The 17,603-nt window shown below is 55.0% G+C and overlaps 2 protein-coding genes across 5 annotated transcripts in view; one reads left to right on the top strand and one right to left on the bottom strand.

The window, feature by feature from the left end:
* Positions 1 to 9,010, bottom strand: part of STS (steroid sulfatase) — a 156,808-nt gene extending 147,798 nt beyond the window's left edge. Inside the window, exon 1 of one of the 2 annotated variants that reach the window (XM_045996301.1) lies at positions 8,899 to 9,010. In XM_045996301.1, the coding sequence (XP_045852257.1) occupies positions 8,899 to 8,912 (14 nt within the window). In that variant the 5' untranslated portion in view covers positions 8,913 to 9,010. The remainder of the gene's footprint in view (positions 1 to 8,898) is intronic. The other variant, XM_045996298.1, reaches the window with a different exon arrangement.
* Positions 8,798 to 17,603, top strand: part of LOC123935478 (pseudouridine 5'-phosphatase) — a 74,910-nt gene continuing 66,104 nt past the window's right edge. Inside the window, exon 1 of one of the 3 annotated variants that reach the window (XM_045996305.1) lies at positions 8,798 to 8,929. In XM_045996305.1, coding sequence (XP_045852261.1) covers positions 8,860 to 8,929 — 70 coding nt within the window. In that variant the 5' untranslated portion in view covers positions 8,798 to 8,859. Of the gene's footprint in view, positions 8,930 to 13,501; positions 13,528 to 17,603 lie in introns of those variants that run through there. The other 2 variants (XM_045996304.1, XM_045996306.1) reach the window with 2 other exon arrangements.

Below are 17,603 nucleotides of genomic sequence, written 5' to 3'. Positions count from 1 at the left end.
CCATTCTTGTTTATTTTTTTGCTGGTGGTCTCCATGATATTTTTTTCTCTATTTTTTTTTTTTTTGGTACAAATAAATGTATCTGATTTTCACATTAGTTATGTATTAGGGTTATGGTTTCAATTGCTCAGCACAGATCCTTCTTCTCCCTCTCTCACTCCCCCTGTTCGTGTTCTCTGTCTCTTTAATAAACAAAATCGTTTTAAAAAATTAAAAAGTATATAGAAAAATATAAAAACAGACAGTTCTGCTTGTCGGTTCCTTTCGAGGAATCAAGACCAAACTGGGCTTCATTCCGCCTTGCTCCTTGTGAGGTGTGTGGCCCGAGGCGAGGCAGTTAACGTCTCTCAAGCTCCATTAGCTCATTTATACGTAAGAATAATTACACCGCCTCCCAGGCGAGGTTGTTGACATGGTTGATAAAGCAGGGAGCATGTCCTACTCATTGGAGCGCTGGCGGCTTTTACTGGAGTCCTGATGCAACGGAAAGCCAACTTTAACCACAAACACCAAATCACTCTTTCCTGCGGACTCTCGACACATGTCCTGCATCAACATTGCCAAGAACTGAGCGGGGCTCCCTGCGTCGTGCCTAAACTGCCGCGTGGCATCGAGCCTTTCCGACAAACCAGCGGTTTCAGCAGAGCAGCGCTGTGCAACGTGTGTGCTCCGTGGGCTGAGGCTGGGCTCTGACTCTGCCCACGGGGAGGAGATTCGGGGCGCCGGACCCCGGGCGCCACCACTCCTGTGTATGGGGGACGAGCCAGAAGGATGCAAGCCGCCGACATCCCCGGGCATGTCCGCCACAGACACAGCTATCCCCAATAGGTCCTGGAGGGAGGGCAGTCTCCCAGAGGATTCAGCCAGACCCCCAAAATCAGGACAGAAAGCATGAAAATGAGAGGGAGGCTGGAACCGAGAGACAGAGGGCAGGAGACCTCGCTGGGTGCCACGTATCCCAGTGCTGAACAGAGCTCTGACCAGCGGGGCCACCATGGACCTGAGGGACCTCCATCAGGCATCCGTGGTCATGTCCAGTCACTGAAGGATCCGAAAGGGAGAGAGACAACTCTAGACGGTGCACCTCAACCCCCCAGTTTTCGAGCGTCCCTCCTCCATCCATACGTGGAATTACAGATGGCCACGATCTACTCAGATGCCTGCGCTACGTGCCTTCTTCCTCACTGGGGAAAGCTATAAAGCTCAAGCCAGAAGCAACCTTTCCGTGTCGTTCACTTGAGTCTGGATCACGCTTTTATCACTGATGTTTCTTTCAGCCCTTTTTGCATTTTGTGAGAGTTGATTTAAAAATAAAATAACCGGTGAATACATTTAACTCTAAAACGTACGTTTGCATTAACTTGAAATCAAAGGAAACAGCCGAGGGCACGGATGCCACCCCTGCCCCTGTGTATCTCCCCCAAGATATGGGGAAAGCAGGTCAGGACGCATGACCGTCCCCCGTGGAGATCAGTGACCAGTGTCCCTGCAGATAATATACACGGGTAAGGCCGAACTTGTTTCCCACCCTTTTACATACAAGAATCACCAGCAGAGGTTTTCATACACCCCCATAACCCAACGGAACGAGCACCCAGCATGGCCCAGGCAGGGATCATGGGCCCAGGCCACCTGGTCACTTGGCTGCTTCGGTGGGTCCAGTGGGGTGTGACGTTCTGTGTGTCTGGCCAGAGCTCCCACGATGCTGCCCCGTGGACTCGTGTTGTCTGTCACGGTGAGGACCGAACTTGGCTTCTCCAGAGGCTGGTCCTCGACACTGTACTCTGATAGCAAAGATCAAAAATAATGACCCTCTCGGGGTGCCTGGGTGGCTCAGTGGGTTAAAACCTCTGCCTTCGGCTCAGGTCATGATCTCAGGGTCCTGGGATCGAGCCCCGCATCGGGCTCTCTGTTCTGCAGGGAGCCTGCTTCCCTCTCTCTCTCTGCCTGCTTCTCTGACTACTTGTGATCTCTCTCTCTATCAAATGAAATAAATAAAATCTTTTAAAAAATATAATGACCCTCTCCACAAAACATCAACCACGTCCTAGAGGGAAAACGCCACGAGCAGCAAGTTCGGCTGTTGATGTACTTTCAGCCTCCTTTCCAGGGCTGTCTGAGCTTGCGGGGAAATGAGGGGAGAGTGGGGAATACTTCCAAGGCCTCCCAAGCAAAGGGCCACCAAGTTCCTTCCTCCCAGACCGGCTACAGGTGGGTGAAAAGGAAGCAACGTGATCCGAGTTAGTGATGACTTCAGGGTCCATTCAGATGCCCAGTGTCCTCAGGGGAAGTTCCACTTGCAGACCCATGAAGAGCCTGAACACAGTGCAGACACCATCTCCTATGGGTGGAGTCAGGGGTCAAGGCCTCAAAAGCACCCAGGGCTGGAGAAGACCCAGTCCACGGTGCCCAGTCACAGAGAGCGTGGGTCCCTACTGTCCTCTCAGTCTGCATGCATGCCACCTGGGACCTATAGGTCCAGACGTGAAGGGAAAAATGGGGAAAGACAGGCCATGCAACATGGCACAGCACATTTGCAACTAGAGAGACAGACTCTACTTCTCCATGGAGCTGCATGGCCTCAGCAAGTCACAGTGGTCTTGCTCACCTGAGGTCACTCAGGAGAATATTCAGGGGCAGGACACTGTTCTACAAGCATGGAAGGCCACACTGTCCAAAGCAGTGGTGGATGGATGGATGGATGGATGCATGGTTGCATGGGTGGATGCATGGATGGATGGATAGATGGGTAGGTGGATGGATGGATGGATGGGTAGATGGATGGATGTGTGGATGGACAGATGGATGGATGGGTAGATGGATGGATGTGTGGATGGACAGATGGATGGATGGGTAGATGGATGGATGTGTGGATGGACGGATGGATGGATGTGTGGATGGACAGATGGATGGATGAAAAGGTGGATGGGTGGACGGATGGATGGTTGTGTGGACAGGTGGATGGGTGGACGGATGGATGTGTAGATGGATAGATGGACGGATGAATGGGTGGATAGATGTGTGGATGTGTGCATGGATGGATGAATGGATGGATGTGTGGATGGATGGATAGATGGATGGATACATGGATAGATGGACAGACAGACGGACAGATGGATGGATGGATGGGTGGATGGATAGATGGATAGATGTGTGGATGGATAAATGTGTGGATGGATGGATGGATGAAAAGATGTGTGGATGGATGGGTGGACGGATGGATAGATGGACAGATGTACAGATGTGTGGATGGACAGGTGGACGGATGGATGAATGGATGAATGTGTGGATGGATAGATGGGTGGACGGGTGGATGGATGGGTGGGTGGATGGATGGATGGGTGGACGGGTACGTGGGTGGATGGCTAGGTAGACACATACATACATACTCCCAGCAAAGGAGGTACTACTGGCCTCTACCAGGTAGAGACTAGGGATACTCTTAAACATCCCACAGTGCCCCGGATGGCTCCCACCACACAGCATTATTGTGATAGTCTGCTATGGCCGCCATAACAAATTACCACCGGCTAGGAGTTCAAGATCCAAGTGTGGGTAGAATTGGTTTTTCCTAACGCCTCCTCTCTTGAGCATACAAAGACCATCTGTTCCCTGTGTCATCATGTGGTTGTCCCCTGTGTGAGTCTGTGTCCTAATCTCTTTTTACAAGGACACCCACTGGATTGGGTCAGGGCCCATTCCTCATTATTCATTTCATTACCTCTTTAAAGGCCCCATCTCCAAATGTAGCCTCGTTCTCAGGTTCTGGGGGTTGGGGCTTCCAATACATGAATTTTGGGAAACAAATTCAGTCCATGTCCATTTTCCTGCCCAAATGATCAACGGCGTGGAGGGAAGACCCTGGACTAGAGGCGTGTGGGTGGGTGATTTCTGCACTTCCTTGTGCTATCTCGACCCACATGCCGAGGCCCGTGGTGTCATCTGCAGTGTCCGTGAACGGTATGCTGTTCCACTGTGAGGCGTCATGCACGTGCCCACACTGGAGGGAAGGCCGACCCATGTGGACATGGAGGTATGGAGGTCTGTAGCATAACCTGCCCTTCCAGTCCACAAAGGCATGTCTGCATGATCACTGACAGTGACATGTATGTCAGTCATCAGTCTCCAACCACACCCTCCCCTTGCTTTAAAGTCCAGGACACTGAATCCTATCACCATTCACCACGCACCACCTTGCTGAGACAGTGGGCTCAGTCCTGACCCATAACCTTCCTGTGCCTCACACAGGGGCAGCTAAGGGAAGGCTGGCCAAGTGTCTTCTTGAGCCTGTGGCTGAAGGGTTCCGGGGGATGGAAGGCTTTCAGAGTGAAACTGGTTCGGTCCCAGGCATGCTAGGGCGACCTGGTCACTCCATGCAGGGGACAAGGAACTAAGGGTGTGTGTTATGGAACCTGAAAATAACTCAATGGCAAAAGACAAAGTAACCCTCTAAAATGGACCGAATGCCCCTCTCCCTGTGAAAACTCACAGGGCAGAGCCCTCATCCCCCGCAGGATGGGATGTGGAGGTAAGGCCTTCGGGAGCATGACTCTGACACCAGTTCGTAGGTGCGGATTTTCCCAGAGCACGAAGCAACGTTCCTACACCAGCCCGAGTGTCCTGCAATTCAAGTCTTTGTACCTGTACCTTATACCTGAAGTTGTGTCAGAGGCCCCAGGTGCCAGGTTCGGTCTACAAGTCAGCTCCTCCCACCACCAGATGCCAACGGCAGGTTCAGCTTGTCACCTGTGCTCCCAACCGAGCCACTACAGATCGGAGGTTCCCACCACCCCCTCTAGGGTTCCATTACTTTGCTGGAGTGTCTCGTAGTGCTCAGAGAAAGAGCTGACTTCCTGTTCACTGGACATGACAAAGGATAGAGAGCAACATCCACGTGAAACAGATGCAGAGGGTGAGAGACAGGGAAAAAGCGTGACGCTTTCGGGCAACATTATCCAGGCACCTTCAAGTGCTCACCAGCCTGTAGAATCTCTGAACCCCGTCCTTTTCGGGTTGGCAATGAGCCACCATCTTTTTACTTGAGGTCTAAACGATGTCCGTAAAGAATATGATTCTAAAGCCCCGGAATGAGACGTAACAATGTATCTGTATACACATATGCACGTGCACATAAGGAAAGATACACATTCTTTATGCTCGCCCTCTGCCTTGCCACCATTGTGTCTGAAGCCGCCCCCCTGCAGGTTCTCCTGCTAGAGGAATGTTGACCCATGCAAACAAGCAGCCCTTGCTGTTGGCAGAGCCTATGAGGCTCTCCAAACTACTCACAAAGCCTGACGAGTTCGGCCAGCAGCGACCTCGAGTGTCCCTCGGGGCTTGCCTGCACACATGCCTTAGAGACCCAGCCCGGCCACCAGCTGCTGCAGGGGTCCACACAGGCAGCCTGCTGGAAGGGCACCGTACATCAGTCTCACGCTCCCGGGCGCCAGGTCGGAGCGAGGGAAGGAAATGAGGGCTGCTCAGGCTGAACGGCAGAGCTGGGTGTGCTCCCGAAGATGGCTTAGGCAACAAGCAGCCTTCCAGATACAACACAGAAAGCAAACACAGGGACGGAAGAACCAACCCAACAAGATAAAGAATGGCTAAGACATACATATCCTTTCTTCGTACAATGAATGGCAAGTTGAAAGTCGTCAAGAGGCACACCTGGGAGGCTCATTCAGTTAAGCAACCCCCTCTGGCTCAGGTCATGGTTCAAGGGTCATGCGAATGAGCCCCGCATCAGGCTCCCTGCTCAGTGGAGAGCCTGCTTCTCCCTCTCCTGCTCCCTCTGCTTGTACGCACACCTTCTCTCTCTCTCTCTCTGACAAATAAGTCTTTAAAAAAAAATAAATCAAGTTGTCAGGAAAAGTGAGCCATCATCTCACGGGGAAAACACAATTTTGCAAAAATAAATTGTAATTCGTGCAAGGAAATCCATCCTCCCTCTCCAAAGACACTCAGACTGTTAGGAGGATTAACAACAGTTAAAGTGCCTCTAGTTACTTGCACAGAAACCACTTTAACTGTGAACACATTTTCAGTTTTGTTTTGTTTTTTCTAATCTAGGTTATGACATAGAAAAGCATGATGGTTCTCACAGTTTAGTTTGCTTTTGTTTTTTTAAAGAGGCATTTCCCGTCATCCTCAAGAGGTGTTTCTCAAGAGTACAGACATCAGGGACGCCTGGGTGGCTCAGTCAGGTAAGCTGCTACCTTTGGCTCGGGTCATGATCTCAGGGTCCTAGATCGAGTCCGGCATTCGGCTCCTTGCTCAGTGGGGAGCCTGCTTCTGTCTCTGCCTCTGCCTGCCTCTCTGCCTACTTGTGTGCACGCTCTCTCTCTCTGTGTCTCTCTGAGAAATAAATAAATAAGACTATAGAAAATAAGACTTAAAAAAATGATTCGGAGCACATTTTCAGCTCTGTGGACAGAACAAGTCCACAAAACTGCCCAGTGCATCTCTTCCACAAGTCCAGTGAGGTTTTTGCCAGGTCCAGGGAACTGGAGGGGAATTCCCAGCTGGTACCTGTGTTCCTCTAAGTGAACAAGCTGGATTCTCTGCCAAGAGCCATGCCCGGAGCCACAATGGCTGGAACAGGGCAAGGAAGACACTCCAGATGTCTCTACCCTCCGGTTGTGTCACCTTCATCACCTGCATTGACGAGCCGGCTTATTTTTGCAGCAAATCTGTAGAAATCCTGAAACTCCTTCTAAGGAGCTATCCCTGCCTGACTTAGGAACTCACCAGAGACAGCTTCCAGCTTATCTCCTGCAGCTCTGAAAGCTTAGTTCTGGCCCTGGAAGCTTTCCCTCCTCTTATCTAAGGAATCAACAGAGCTGTGATGTTACAGTGGGAGAGAAAAACATGCATTCCCAAGGGTTTCTAAAGACAGTAGAAAATCTGGGAAGGAGAATTCTACAGACCCAACACGTGAGCATGGGATAGATAACCTCAGACAGCAAAAGGAAGAAACAAAAAGTTGGAGTCCCAACAGGGAGGGAGCTGGGGTGACTTTATTGGAAGCCAGAGTCTTCACCCAGGGTATAAGATTAAAAGGTGGTCATTAGGGGAGCGAGGGTTAGGAGGAGAAAAGGGAGAAAGTGGGAAGCAGAAATAGAGCTACAGAGAGAGCAGATGCGAGAAAGAGATAAGAAGGTCGTGCACCAGGCACGGAGAGAGCTCTGGACACAACCCAGTCCTCACAGCCCGCGGGAGGCATTCACCCTGCTGCTGGCACCTTGTCCTCCAACTTCTGGCTTTTCCAGACCTGTTCCGGAACACAGAGGCGGTTCGAGCCAACCAGTGTGTGGAATTTCGTCGCAGCAGGCCTAGCACCCTGGGGTCACAGTCGCCTCACTACTCCGCTGATGAACGACCTTCTCTGAATGACGTCCGGCGTCCACCAAAAAGAAATCACGCTTAGACTCTCTCCTAGCAAGAGCTCTGGAAAGACACGCATTGACCATGGATGTACTAATGCCTGATACTCAGAGCTTGACCTGCGTGGTCTCCTCTGATGCCCACACTTCACACACGAGGAAACTGAGGCACAGACGTTCCGCTGGGTGGGGCAAGCTGTCCCCAGCGTCCCAGCAGTAACACCCTCACGTTTTAAAGTGTCTAGAACTTTCTGGCATCTGCTTCTTTAAAGAGGTGATGCGTAAGCGTGCACATGCGACATCAACCGACTCTGAACAGAAACAGGGTCCAAGAGGTGTTTTGGGGGAGTGTCCCAAAAGGAAAAAAAAAAAATCTTTACAGCTTGCATTCAGCAAGAGTGGAAAGGGGGGGAAAGAAAAACAAGGAACAACTGAGAGCGAGTAAGGCAGATGAGGCGGCAGGGCACGTTAGTAATTCGGTTCAGGCCCTTTTCGATCGGATCTACCGGGGGGAGGGGCGCTTTGGGAGAGCTCAGCTGCCCAGGACCGCCCGGGACCTGCAGGTGCGCGGCTGGCTGCAGAGCCTCGGACCCGCTCGCCCCTGCGCATGCGCCCGGACCCGCGAGGCGGCGGGCGCGCGAAACTGAAAAGGAAATCCGCGAGGGTCCCGGGACGGCCGCTGCGGACTGCATACCCGCGCCATCTGGGCTCCCGGTTACCGGGCGGCTGGCGCTGATGCCGACAGGAGCACCTTCCCAGCCCCCCACCCCCAAACAGCCCCACGACCCGGCCCTTCTAGGCTCGCCCTCCTTCCTCACGCCCTTTCCAAACTCAGGTCCTGCACTTCCCGCAGGCCGGAAACTAGGCTCTGCGTGGCCCCGCGTGTCGGGGTGCCCGTGCGGCAAACGTGTGCCCCTTCGTGCTACGTCCCGACCTCGCGGTGCGGGCTGAGCGGAACTTCCAAAAGTCGCCCGCGCGCGCGGGACGCGGCAGGCAGAGCGGAGCGCGCGTGCGCGTGCGCGTCTCAGGGCGCGCACTAGAGCTTCCCCAGACCGGTCGAAGCGCGCGTGCGCAGTGCCACTCCGGCCGCGAGGGTGGGTCGCAAGCGCGCGTGCACGACGGCGACTCACAGCGTGCACTACAGGAGCTTCCACAGACCGACCGAGGTGCGCGTGCGCAGTGCCACTCCGGCCGCGAGGGTGGGTCGCAAGCGCGCGTGCACGACGGCGACTCACAGCGTGCACTACAGGAGCTTCCACAGACCGACCGAGGTGCGCGTGCGCAGTGCGACTCGGGACCCGAAGGGCGGCTGCAAGCTCGCGTGCACGAGAGCGTCTGAGGGCGCGGAGGCTCGCGGTGCGCGTGCGCCGAGCGCCTCGGTGGGGGGGGCACTGGCGCGCAGCCCCGGAGCGCGCGTGCGCGGCCCGGCGAGCGCGCGCCCCTCCCTCCGCCCCCGCCCGGCCGTGACGGCGGCACAATGGCGGCGTCCGTGCCCCCGCCGCGGCCCGTCACCCACCTGCTCTTTGACATGGACGGCCTCCTCTTGGGTGCGTAGCTGCGTCTGTCCCCCGCGAGGGCCGCCCGTGGGGGGGGCGCGGGACCCTCGGTGGGCGCCGGGGGCACGTCAGGCCGGCCGCGCGCGGGGCTCCGGCGTCGGCGCCGCCCGGGGCGCTACTTCCGGCGGCCGCGCCGCGCGTGGGGACGGAGTGCGTGGCGGGGGGCGGTGCGCGCGGGACGGAGTGCGTGGCGGGGGGCGGTGCGCGCGGGGGCGGCGCTGGGGACCCCCGTGCGGCGGCCGGGGGCGGGGCGGGCGGGAGCGCGGCCTCCGTTTCCCCGCGTGCGCGCCCGGGGGTCGCCGCGGAGGTGCTCGCGTGGCTGGCGGCACCGTGCGGGCCGGGGGTCGTGTCCCCGAAGTGGGGGCCGCCGCACCGCACGGCCCGTCCCGCGGCCTCGCGGGTCCGCGCTGAGCCGGAGGAGCCCTGCTCGGGGCGGCGGCCCGCAGGGACCTGCAGCTCAGGGTCCGCCGGGAGGGGCGTGGCGGGGCCGCACCCCACCCTGCCCCGCCGGCCCCGGCCCCGCCGCAGGCACGTCCCAGAAGTCCCCCGGCCCTGCTGCTGGCCGGAAACCGCCGGCCTCCTGCGGGGGTCTCCCACGGCCCCTTTGATAGCGGGGGTCACGGGCCGCTGGTCACCGCAAGAAGGGAGCACGTCCAGACACGGAGAGGACGCCGCTCCGTGCAGGCAGCAGGACAGAACCACAGCCTCGGCGTCACCGTCCATGACACCCGGAGGTCATAGGCTCTGACCTCATAGCCTCCGAAGGCCTCCTGGGCCTCCAAAAATGCCCCCGCGCTCCGTGCAGGCTCCTGCCCTGCTGCAGAGGTTCACACATGACCGCCTCTTGCCCTAAGACCCTGCAGAGCAGGAGGAACTGGTTGCAGTCACCCGTGAAAACAAACCCCGCAGCTCAGAGGGGTTAAGGCACTAGCCCAAGGTCACACAGCAGAAAAGGACGGAGTGCAGATCATCGATTCTAAATATACATGCTGTGATCATCTTCGTGGCCATGGTCACCCTGCCCCCCTGCCCATCATATCGACACGTGGCTCTCTGCTAATAAGACTGATTGTTTTTTTAAAGGAATACAAAAAACAGTCACTTTGGTTTATGAACCCAGAGACAGAAACCGATGAATTCCTAAGGACGGAAAAAAAATTCCCTGTTGAGGTCACTAATTGCAGAAAACAGTATGTGCAGGTACCACCTCTGAAACGACTCCATTTCAGAAACCTTCTGGGATCTATAAGCCTAGTTGGTAGACATGAATTTTCCTGCCCAGGTGGTCAAGCACTTAAATTGTCAAATTCCTTACCCTCTAATGGAAGGTCCAGAGAACCTGTGGTGGGCGTCTCATGAACGTTCATGCCGCCGAGATGCGTCACTGAAATTAAATTGATTAAAGTTCTAAATGAGCTGCATGCTTGTTTCTATCTCCAGATTCAAGCGCAACCGGTCCCTGGAGCCATCAGTGCGGCGTCTGGGACCCTCCCTGGCGCCTGCAGGGACAGCGACTAACCAGGGTCTCCACTAGCCCCTAGCACTGTTAGCCAGTCCTTGGAACTGGTCCGAGAACCAAGAGTTAGTGCCATTTCGGAAGATTTTCTCCGTGTTTTCTGCCCTTTGCCCCCGCCTCTCTGCTTTAAGTCTTGTTTGAGGTAGTAAGACTTGGCAGAACTTTCGCAGGAATTCGCTTACTCCATTTGTTTCCAGAGCGTCTTGTGTAAAACACTGCTCTCTAAAATCTACTGCCTTACCTCGCTTGGGTCCAGCCGCTGCCCCCTGCTCGAGCTCCTCAGCGCCTGACTTCATCCCAAGTATCTGCTGTTTGCCTAACGCCCTATCATGAATTCGTAAGGAGTCCTTTTGCAGAAAGTCTGCTTTCTAGAACGGTGAATGTGTTTCCCCTGGAAGTTCCGTTGGCCACGGTAGCCCCCAGGACGGCTGTTCTCGGGGAAATGAAATGGAAAACACTTGGTTTCACCGAAAATGCTTCTGTTCCGGAAAAGCTTGTTTAATCGGGACAATGAGGAAGTAAGTGGCAATTTTTGTAGACATGTTGACAGTGTGAGGGGACTTCCCAGTACAGGTGAAATAGGAAAGGCCCTTTCGGGTTGTGTTTTTTGTTGACACGAGGTAACAATCAGCTGTGGTCCAGGTACTAATTTTGGTTCTCGGAGGCCATTTAGAGAAAGAGGAAAGGGAACTGAGATTGTTTATGAGCCGGGACAAGATTTTGAAAGAAGATGACAGGTTTTCAAACAGTCTCTCGGCTTGTGCCATGCGAAGATTATCTAGTTCGTAAATAACTGAAATTAGGAGCACAAGGGGTGGGCCCTTTCTGGGTAAAAGACAAGAAGTTTGTTGTGCGGAGCAGTGCTGCCTGATAGAAATAGGACAGCATAGAACGTCGCACGGCGGCACTGAAGAAGCAGAAACGTACAGATGAAACCAACTTGAACGGTCTGTTTTTTCCTCTCTCGACATAGTCAAAATACTGTGTCTCCACCCATCGGTGTAAAAATTCCCCAGACCTGTTACCTGCGTTTTGAGACCTAGGCTCCGAAATCTGCATTTTACACTTAGAAGCTCATCTCAGTCAAGCTAGCCACCTTTCACGTGTTCCTTAGCCACGCTGGGCGAATGCCTCTGGCGTGGGACGTTCCCACGGAGGGCTTCAGGGAGCAGCCCACCATGTCTAATCTTGATACCGGGCCCAGGCAGAGGAGGGTGGTTAACAATACTCGGAAGGTCAGAACGTGTAAAATGCAGTGCACGTAAAATGTGTTTTCTGGGTGTCCCAGACAGTGATTACGTAACATCCATAAAAGTTAGCAAAGAAAAATAAGGTCATGTTTGAATTCTTAAGATCAGAAAATAGTAAGAGATCTCTGCGGGGCACGAGAAAGAGATTTGCACGGTCGATTATAATTTACCACGTCTCCCTAAATGCACACGGGTTCCAGGATGCAAACGGCTGGCGTGTGGCTGCACCTTCGCATGGCAGAGTACGTGAACTGTGCTGGACATCTTTGTGCTGCCTTAGTTCCCAGACTGCCAAGTAACGGTACCCGAGACTGGCGGTGCCTGTTTGTGTGGGCTCCCGGACAGACGGGGTGTGTGTGTGTGTGGTGCAGGGCCTTTGTGGCGGTCACTGAGTTCCGAAAGTCACTGCTCGACTGGACTGCGGCACCATCGTGCCCGGTCTGTGGCCAGAACCCCTGTCCTTCTGGGGTTCTGCTCGCCTCACCTAGGCTAATTTCTTTCCACCCTGGAGCATCCATGAGGCTCATGACAAAAGAGAATTTCCTTCCATAAGGTGAGCCCATGCTCCAGACTAATATTCATAGGAGCCACAGCGCCTTGTCGTCTGACCCCCACGTGACCTGTGTGAGACTTTTTAAAGTGAGACCAGGAGCTTTTCAGTGTGTGCGTTGGTTCTTCTCGTGTATCCTGTCCCCACATTCCCAGGGTCCTGGCAGCTGCTCAGGAAGGTAGAGCAGAGAAAGGAGCCTTGAGGGGCCTCTGCCTGTGGTTTTCATCTACTCTGAGGGCTTGCCTAGATACCCCAGCGGAGGCAGGGCATTTTGGAAACGCCCTTTGTCCTGTGCCCTGGGGTCTGAGGCTGGAGTCCAGGGGCTGTCATTCACATTCTTCCTGTCCTGACCTCCTGGGAGCCAGCAGCTGGTGCTGGGGTTTTTGTTCTTGCTAGGTGGAAGTTAATTAAGTTCCTTGCAAAGAAGTTTGCTGAAATTTGGAGGCCAGTCAGAGGCCTGGCGGCAGAGCAGAGCCCACACGAAAGCGAGCCCTGAGTCCGACTTTCTGTGTTTGGAGTAAGATGCTGGTGGGCGCACCCTCCCCCCGCCCTACCCCCACACCCAGGACAGGGATCCTCCCACAAGAAGAGACTCTGTGTGTTGCAGGACCCTTGTCACGAATAGGGATGACAGCCACGTAGGGACTGAAGCTGGTAAACCCTGCCCCCTTTGGGGAGTCTTTCCAGCAGACGCGCGCGACCTGTGGCCCCGCACGTTCCTTCTTACAGTCAGTGCTCACTTGACCAGTGGGCAGCGCAGCTGCTCCCCTCTCGAGAGCCCTTGCCGCATCCCCACTGCAGACTGGTGCTCAGAGAGGAGAGTGCAGTCCAGCTGGCAGGGCGACTGACTGAGCTCTTCACCAGAGCCCTGTCCCTGCAGGTGTGCGATGCCCTGCGCTCGCTTTCCCCTACGTGCCTCCAGCCCACGGTCTGCTTTGTGGGGCACCTCCGCGTCACAGATACACCGCCACGGGGCAGCCGTCTCAGCATCCAGCTTCTGCGTCTCCCTCCTTTCTTCTGGAAAGGCAGTTCGGGGGGGGGGGGGGGGGGGAGGGACTCCTTGGTCTGTTTTGTCCTTCTGATGACACGGCTTTGACTCTGGTTCTTTTGTTGTTGTTGTTGGTTTGACCCCTGTGGTTACATTACACTCTGTCGTTGTCCAGGGGCCGCTGCGGATGTCGTGCGTTGTAAAGAGCAAGGGAAGTAGTGCCCCAGGAAACGTGCCGTAAAAGCACTCATCACTCAGATGCCCGATGCCGCGTCACACCTTGGGGTGAGGTATTTGGGAAGGGATTCAGGCGCGGCCCCTGGCTGGAAACTAGAATGTCGTGCCACAGTGGCTTACATTTGGAAATAAATTTCCTGCTGTCAGGTGTGCATGTGTACCAGTGACTAGTAATTGGAGCGTTTCATCTCTGAAAACCTGCACTTAACTGTGCTTAAAATGGGTGGGGGCAGTCTCGGCCGTACTGTGCAGATATCCACGCAGGGCATGGATGGAGAATTTTCTGGAAAACGTAACAATTGTGACGCACATCATTTTTGCCCCCAGAAGGTTCGTCGCCGTTGGCTTTGCCGAGGTGGCCTGCCATTCCTGCACACCTTAGTGTACCTTCTGCGCCTTTGGCAGGCGCCTTCCTTTACCATCTGGCTCCCTCCCGTCCTCCCTGTGATGTCTACAGCCAACAGCTAAGTGTCCTGAAATCCCCACTCTCTGCACCCTGCATGACTAAGGGAAGTGGGGTGTCCTTGATGAGAACTGTTGACCTCTCTGCTCTCCAGACCAGCGCTGTCCACCCCGCAGGACTGCCTACCGTGTGGGAATGTTCTCTCTGTCTGCGCTGCGGACAGGAACCACACGGGCTCCCTGCGTCCGTAAAACGTGACTGGTGCAACTGAGAAACGGAATTGTCCGTTTATGTGGTCGTACTTTCCATTTCAGTAGCCTCCCGTGGCTGCAGGTCCCCATGCAGGACGGCACAGCTCCCGAGCCGTGCCCTCACTCATCCTCGTCTGTTCAGAAGCAGTGTGCTGGCCACGTGCTGTACGGGGTTCAAAACAAGTCTCTTCTTTCCGTCTCAGAGTCCAGATGGGACATAAGCCACAGTGAGTGGAATCTGTGCGCAACTTGCCAGCGAACACGGCAACGGCACGATAGGGACAGAGCCGTGCTGTGAACAGGAAGTCCCCAGAGATGTTTGTCAAGTACACAAAGGGGCAGGGAAGGAAAAGGGGCATTCCCGACCAGCGGAAGAAACGGTTGAGCAAGGATCATGTTTGCTGAAGCGGAGACACAGTATCTTTATCAAGCACAGAGTTTGAGTTTAACGAGGGAGAAAAAACAAAAGAATTCTCAGTAATGATTGTACCGGAACGTGGAGACAAGGGTAGCCGCTTATGCAGCTGAAAATGCTCTAGTGATTTCCCAACGGGATCCTCATGGATCCTCTGTCCCTTTACCCTGCTTTAAATCAGAAAACGTCTCCCATCCCCAAATCACATCACCTTTGTTTCCCCCCTCCGTGGCGACCTCTGGAAAAGTCCAGGCCAGTGATGTTGTGGAATGTGTACATTTGTTTGGGATTTGGGATTTCGCTGCTCGTTTCCACCTGGTGTCTCCTTACTTGTTCCTCCATCCCCGCGTGCCCTCTAAGCTGGAAATGATGCCTCGTGCACAGCTGTTGCCTTCTTGGGGACACAGTTGGCATGTGGTCTGTTCTGTCGCCGTAGTCCCAGCCTGCCGACGAATCTGGTCCTCAGAAGCGTAGTGGAACCCACTGTCATCCTGCACGGTGGCACCTGGGGCATTTTGGGGAGAAGCGTGTAGCCTGACATACCAGGTATAGGCAGGGCCATGGTGTCTTGGAGGCCTGAACCATTGAGCACATAGACGGGCTGGGTGTGGCTTCGGGGAACATGGAGGCCTCGCTGGCACCACTCACCCTGAAGAGAGGGTGTTTGTGGGAACCTAGGGTCTGTCCGCGCGCGTACGTCAGCAGCCCATGCTGCTTTTGCTCCCATCTCATTCCGGTCGCAGGCATGGCTTCTCCCAGTGGTTGTGGGGGACGCCGTCCAGGGGCGTTCAGACCTCTCCTTGGAAAGCAGAGATGCACAGAAAGCAAGTACAGTTGTCTACAGTTTGTAGACATTTTGGAAAGGTTAACGTCAGTTTTTTTTTTTTTTTTTTCCAACTTATGTTGTCTGTATAGATGAGTGTCCTATTTTCTGGAGAAGCGTGCGGAGTTAGGAATGAAGTGGTCACGCTGTCTGCAGGTTGTAGGGTTTGGTTGCACAGAGGCCTCGGTTGCATGGGTCTTTCCTGGGTACTCCAGGAACTTTTTTGGAACGTTCCCACGTGGTTGAAACTTACTAAGATGGAATAGAACGATTAAGGCTTTAGCACAAAGCGCGAAAAAACAAAACCAAATGTGAATGAATTGTTCGTAGTCAGTAGGTTCTGTTTAAAAAGACATCGTTAAATAACATTCATGTTGGAAGGAAGAGCTCCAGAACACCCAGCTCCCTGGACACTTGAGGCAGCGTTCCTGGATGTTGTGGGACAGCAGGAAACATTTGGAGAAGACGAGGTCCCCTTCCCATCCAGGCCCTCCGTGTCTTCTTGTCAGTGCAGCGGGAGCCGGCCCTGGGGATTTGCAAAGCAAGACTGCGACACACCAGATTTTCTTGTGGTAGCGTCACACGGAAGCTGACAAGCACACACGCACAAGAGGAATAAAGCCTGCCTGAAGTTGCTCAGAAAATAGCCCCCTGCCACTCTCTGCACGGTGGTGTCTCTTGACACGGTGCTCTGGTTAGACCCGGGGACTGTGTCCCTCTGGCACCTGTCTGCCGACTCCCTGCACTCTGGAGACGGATTCTCATGCACCTGTCAGCTGACTTTGGCAGCTCCGGACGTGGCTTTGTCTCCTCTCCCACTACCTGTAGGCTACCATGGTCTAAGGGATCTTGACGTGAGACTGAGCTTGAGTGAAACGATGGGGTGATTGTCAACGTGCGGACTTAGCATGCTCGTTGCTGACGCATGCAACTGTTAGAGGTAAGGAGCAGCAGCCGTGGTCCATCCCGAGGAGAAGGCAAGCATTTCTTCCCTTGCGGAAGGAAGGAACGGAATCCTGGTCCAGGCAGAGGCATCAGCGTGAAGAGGACCAGAAAGAGGAAGCCGTGCCGGCTGATTCCTGCGAACTTAGCACCACGTAGCACAGTGCTGAAGAGGGCACGTTAGGAGTACACCCTCGAAATGGGAACCCCACTCTCTTCCCAGCCCCAGCAGTACAAGCAAGGGGCTGTAAACACTGACCCGTCCGGTGTCGCGGTGCCCTGACACAACCACGGGACGCTCTTCAGGCACAGAAGGGCCATCCTCCCCTCAGCGGGGTGTTACTTCCCTGGGTCTAATCCACACTCATGGGGCGAAGAAGCCGGGCATAGTGTAGTCCTGTGATTCCGTCTCTTTTGTGGAACCGTAGTGACCGTGTGCTGAGGGCCTTGGGTGGCGTATCAACGTGGTCTTTGAGCCTGTGGTTTTCCTCCATCGTTTGCCGGCCAGAGTGCATTCCCCCATTTCCGTGTTCTGCCAGGCTTCTTGGAAAGGGGGCCGCACTCCTGCTCCCGCTCCCTCGCCGCCGCACCCCACCGAGAGCTGGCTTCTGCCCAGAAAAGGAGCACCCTGCTGTGTGGCCACATCCAGTCTTCTCTTACAGTTCCAGAACTTCCTGCCTCCCCCGCCCCTTCCCCACTCCGTCCTTGGGACTCCATCTCGTTGGCTTCGAGGACCGTTCCTCTCCGCCCTTCCTCAGGCTGTCCTCTTCCTCTTCCGTTCCGTGACCGGTGTGGACCCCGTCTGTGTCTTGCACATCACCGTGAACCAGCTGCAGCAACCGCTCTGGCTTTCAGGACTCTCCAAGCCTGTGGTCTGGCCTCCCCTCTCTCCTGCATTGATCCGTGCTTCCCCGTCACCACCGTGTAACCCCGCCTGGCACACGGTGTATGTCCCACCGAGTCTGGAATTCTTGGCCCCATCTGCTCTCCTCCTGCCCTGCCGTGGGCCACACGCAGAGACTGGGAATTCCCTGCCCATCCTCTCTTCCGCGCCCTCTGCCCCACCCCCGAAGCCATGCGGCCTTAACCTTCATCTGAGTATGTCCTTCCGACCACCACTGCCATTCTGTAGGCTCTCCGTGGCTTCCTCCCCAGCCCGTGCCTGTCGAGAGCCTTTCCTGTGAGCCCCGCGCTCCCGGGAGGAGTCTTGGGCATATCTCACTTAGCGCTACAAGGTGGACGCAGGCTCGTGCTGCCGGCATCGCCCGTGCTGCCGAGGAGGGAGCTGGG

The sequence above is a fragment of the Meles meles genome, chromosome X (genome assembly GCF_922984935.1).
Source record: "Meles meles chromosome X, mMelMel3.1 paternal haplotype, whole genome shotgun sequence".
Taxonomy (NCBI): Eukaryota; Metazoa; Chordata; class Mammalia; order Carnivora; family Mustelidae; genus Meles; species Meles meles.
The sequence above is the reverse complement of the archived record's forward strand: the minus strand, read 5'-3'. Positions and strand labels throughout refer to the sequence as shown.